Source organism: Palaemon carinicauda, chromosome 20, assembly GCF_036898095.1.
Source record: "Palaemon carinicauda isolate YSFRI2023 chromosome 20, ASM3689809v2, whole genome shotgun sequence".
In the NCBI taxonomy this organism is placed as follows: Eukaryota; Metazoa; Arthropoda; class Malacostraca; order Decapoda; family Palaemonidae; genus Palaemon; species Palaemon carinicauda.
The window spans coordinates 92,396,637-92,402,130 of NC_090744.1; the positions used below are offsets into that span (position 1 = coordinate 92,396,637).

Sequence of the window (5,494 nt, forward strand, 5' to 3'; positions counted from 1 at the left end):
TGTATTTGTTACATAAATTATATGAATTCGTTATATCTTCATTTATATATAAACATTTTCAAATATATTGAATAAATAAAACTCTAAAATCATATTTTGATGTTGATAGAATATTTCATTTTATTTTTATTTGTTATTACATCGATGCTTTTTATACTCAATATAATATTGAATTACTGAATTTTTACGAATAAAAGAAGTGTTTTTTTTCTCTCTCTATTCTTAATTTTATTTTTTTCTCTTTTTGTCATTTATTCCCAACAAACGAGTCTATTTCATTTATTATTTTCTTTATTTTGATCTTTTGAACAGTCTTGAAAAACTTGGACCCTTTTATTCCTTCTTTGTTTTGTTTTTCAAATATTCGTCTTTCGAAAAATTGATCAATCCATCTATTATTACATTTATAGATCACTATATGTTTTTTTTTTCTTTTAATAATAAAAAAGGGACTTTTGCATCAACGTGATGTCTCTGGTGGAGGACCGATTCCAGGCGGTGGACTTCAGCGTCCCTTACTTCCTGGATTCCGATTCTTTCGTCATCAAGAACCCTCTCCCCCCGCCAAGATGGTCATCCATTATCTTCCCCTTCAGGTGAGCGTCCTATAAACTAAATTTACGTCTTCAGCTGACATTAGGAAATCCTGAGGCTTATCCTTAAGGGCCTTTTTTTCAGGAGACCTTCAGATATCCTTTTCAGTCGATTTTCTGGAATCTTCTGAAATATCTTTTTATAATTTCTTTCAGGAAAAATATTTATATGTACTCTAAGGAATTCCAGAGGCAGGCCATTTCACCTGGCCGTTGAAGAGTGCCAAAGAGATAAAGTTTGTTTTTTAACGGAAGTTGTCACGCCAGACCAGGCCACCAATTTCGATCCATCTCTCCTCTTGAATATACTCTAGACAGATCTGCCTCCTAGTCATAAGGATAAACCTCATTCAGCAGTAAATCTTTGACTAGTGAACAGGATAAGGTTACCTTGCTATGCAGCTACCTCTAAGTCACCCTTGAGCAAGTTGTACTACATGTAAGCTAACCTTGCTAGTGAGCAGATAGAACTATCATGTGGAAGCTTCTAGTGTCTACGGTAATTTTGCAGATCATGTTCAACTGCGAGAAAACCGAGCCATGGTAGTGCAGAGACTATTTGAGGGACGAGATATAAAGTAAGCTGATAAATAGTAAAAAGGAGTATGAGTAGGTGATGATGTCAAGGGTTGGCCATACTCATCTCCGCTGAACGACCTCACGCTGTGATTAGCTCTTAATTTCATCCCGGGATAAACACTTTCAGACTTACTAAAATGAGTCTAGGTTGAAGCTGCAGCGGCCCCACTCCTTGGGCTGTCCTGTTTTAGTATTCTGCTACAAGAGCATGGTGATCCCATCAGATCTTGTCCAGAAGCGAGAGCCAAAGGTCTCATGGGGAGGGTTAGCTCTTTGGAAGCAATAATAACCATTCGATCTGCTTGAGGGAACCAAATTACTGGCACACCATGCACACTGGTGTTGATGGAACCATGTAGTTGGGTTATTTTGATTTTTATGTTACATTGCTCTTTAGTATTGCTCATCATCAGGCTGGGTAGGCCGAATCTAAACTAAAGTTTGATGGTAATGATTTAAGAAGTAGAATATGAATCTTTTAAATGGCAGTATTTGTTGCAATGAATTGTATTCCTAATATCATATTCATTTTCATGCATATCATTAATGTATATTTCATATCTATTAATTTACTCTGTACAGAATTAGCATTTTTATAAGTAAATCACGTGTAATCTTGCTTTTCAGCTGGGTGACCTGGATCGCTCTGTGTATGGTTCTTCTGTGGCTGCCAGTCATCTTAATCTTCTTAAACAAGGTAAATAAAGCTTCTTTTTAAAATCACTAATTAATGATTTGCCTTCGGCACATTTTCCACTTTGGTTGAGTATGTTTTTGCAAAAACCTTAGGGGTATTTGACGCGTTTTCAAATAACCAGCAATCAATCAGTTTGCCAAATTAAAGGGAAAATGATTGAAGGGTCCTGTTGAGTCTTCATGGGTCTTATTGGGTGCCATCTGAAGACCGGATGCCTCCTCTAGTTCATAACCTATGTCTCTTTTTGGCGAGTTATCTCAAGAATGTATTGGAGGATTTTGATACAATTTGGCGAAATCATATATCGATTTTCGATGGAGTTTTTTGCAGTCAAATGGAATCAGATTTCTATTGGGAAAAATTTACAAATCTTCATCAAAAGTCTGTAATGGAAATTCTTTCTGTAGATAGCGTGTAGTCGTTTTAGAAGACAGCGTATTTACATACAAACACCTATTGCACATGTAAACATTGTTGTGTAAAAGTATTAGTAAGAGTTGATTTTTGCTTATTTTTTATTGTATTATAAACCTGGGATTAGAAAATGCTTTATGTTCTCGGTTGAAGCTCCTCATCTTAAATAAATTATTACTTCTATTAAGATGTAATGTCATTTTGATGTAAAGTTATATGATGTCGCTCTATAGGATTCAACCTCCCCGTAGAATGAAAGAGATATCTTAGCAGACATGACATGTCTTCCTTTTCTGTCAATGTATTGGTGATACCTGAATCCTCTGCTAAATATTAAAACCCGGTTGAATAATCCTCAACTTACACCATTCCACCTTTTACTTCGCAGCTCGAAGGGGTAGGACAGCGTGACAGGACTTCCATGTTTATGGACGTCACCAAGGCCCTCTTACGCCAGGACTCCCCTCCAATCACGTCCCATTTGTCCATCAGGTAATCCGAAGCATTTTCATAAGGCGATAATTCAAAAGATGATTTTTGGAAAATTAATTTAAGATGAGTTTTGTTTTTCTGCTATTATATTTCAGGTATTTTGAGGAATTTTTGTAAGGCAAGGCTTTATTATTATTATTATTATTATTATTATTATTATTATTATTATTATTATTATTATTATTATTATTAGCTAAGCTACAATCCTGGTTGGAAAAGTAGGATGCCATAAGGCCAAAGGCTCCAACAGTGAAAAATAGCCCAGTAAGGAAATGGAATGAGGAAATAGATAAATTATATGAGAAGTTAAGAACGCTTCTGTTTAAAACTGCCAACTAAAAAGACAAAATACTAATGCGACTGACTGAGATTCATTGCAATTTCAGCCTGAAACGTCCTTGTCTTGACGAAAAAATTTGAACTTTCATTTCTCTTCGTTCATTTCATTCACAAAACCTATAGATGGTCTAAGCTTACACAGAAGATGGTTTTATTTTTTAGTTGGTTTCATTTAAGTATATCATATATGCGACATATTTTCCTATTAATGAAAAAGGAGAGACACTAAAATATTTCTTTTTTATATTCTTAAATCATTCGCGAGAATGTAAGCATTTCTAACAAACAAAAACTGCTTACTAGAAATCCTAAAAATATGATAAACATTTTAGGAACGTGGTCACCTAATAAACAGTTTTTGAGGAATCATTTTCATATAGCTTTCACTACATTACGCATTTGAGAAGAGTGAATAAAATCTTATTAACAATGAGCTTTTAATACCAGCCACACAAAGCAATACATTTAGAAACAACATTTTATGATCCATGTCATTCCTTTTGACTAATTGAAATAATCCATTGCATCCTTCTCTCTGGTTATGGTTCATGTTTCCTACACATACACCTGATAGTCAGGCCTATTCTTTACAGATTCTCGTCTGTCCTCATGCACCTGGCAACACTGAGATTACCAAACCATTCTTTTCTCAAGGGGTTAACTATTGCACTGTAATTGTTCAGTGGCTACTCTCCTCTTAGTAAGGGCAAAGAGACTCTTTAGCAATGGTAAGCAGCTCTTCTAAGAGACGGACACTCCAAAATCAAACCATTGTTCTCTAGTCTTGGGTAATGCCATAGCCTCTGTACTATGGTCTTCCACTGTTTTGGGTTAGAGTTCTCTTGCTTGAGGGCACACTCGGGCACACATTCTATCTTATTCTTATTTCTCTTATTTTGTTAAAGTTTTTATAGTTTATGTATGGAATATAAATTTTAATGTTGTTACTGTTCTTAAGATAATTTATCTTATTTGTTAATTACTTCTCTTATTTCTTTGTTTCCTTTCCTCACTGGGCTATTTTCACTGTTGGAGCCACTGTACTTATAGCATGCTGCTTTTCCAACTAGGGCTACAGCTTAGCAAGTAATAATAATAATAATAATAATAATAATAATAATAATAATGATAATAATAATAATAAACAAAACAGATAACAGAAAAATAGAATATAAAAAAATCTAATTATGAGTCATTCTATCTAAATCTAAAAAGTAGGATTAATATTTTCTAATTCAAAGAACCAAATGCTCATTTAGTGCCACATGTGTTGGCAAGTCAGAAGTCGTTTAGAAACACGGATTTTAGAAGAGAATATTTTAGACAAGTTTATATTCAGTGATATAAAGGATTATTGCTCAGCAGGAAAGCTCTGTACTATTTATTGATTTTGGAGAAGCCAATCATTCAGTGGTGTTATTCATTAAAAATATATTTTGCTCGAATTTATGGATCTAAGCTTTGATCGTTAGTAGTGTTTTGCTTCATAAAGTATACGTCTAAGTTTATTTATCGCGTTATAATATTTAGAATATATGTGTATACACACACACACACACACACACACATATATATATATATATATATATATATATATATATATATATATATATATATATATATGTATATATATATGTGTGTGTGCGCGCGCTCGCGTATGTATACATATCTATTCTGAATATCACGTGATAAATATACTTTGAAATATACTTTATTATACTTTATAAAGCAAAAATATAACATTAATTCCATAAATCCATATAAAATACACATACAAACACAAACTATATACACACACACACATATATATATATATATATATATATATATATATATATATATATATATATATATATATATATATATATATATATATATATATAGATATATATATATGTGTGTGTATATATATATATATATATATATATATATATATATATATATATATATATATGTGTGTGTGTATATGTATATATATATATATATATATATATATATATGTGTGTGTGTGTGTGCGTATATATATATATATATATATATATATATATATATATATATATATGTGTGTGTGTGTGTGTGTGTGTGTGTGTGTCTGTGTGTGTGTGTATTCTTAGGTACAGTGATTGACGTATGTGACTTAGTATTTAGAGTTCTTATCATCTCCATCTCACGACAGCACTTGACCTTCAAAAGGCGATAACGAAAATTACTTTGTAAATTCATAACCATAAATTTCTTCTCAAATATTGAGCTTTCATATATCAGTTATTATTGCACTCCTCATTATATATATATATATATTATATATATATATATATATATATATATATATATATATATATATATATATATATATATATATATAATCATTCCCTGCGGA

At 31.9% G+C, this 5,494-nt stretch overlaps 1 protein-coding gene across 1 annotated transcript in view; it reads left to right on the forward strand.

The window, feature by feature from the left end:
• Positions 1-468: 468 nt before the first annotated feature.
• The window catches only part of LOC137659987 (ionotropic receptor 21a-like), an 18,972-nt gene continuing 13,946 nt past the window's right edge, over positions 469-5,494 (forward strand). Inside the window, exons 1-3 of the mRNA XM_068394724.1 lie at positions 469-596; positions 1,800-1,869; positions 2,672-2,775. Coding sequence (XP_068250825.1) covers positions 469-596; positions 1,800-1,869; positions 2,672-2,775 — 302 coding nt within the window. The remainder of the gene's footprint in view (positions 597-1,799; positions 1,870-2,671; positions 2,776-5,494) is intronic.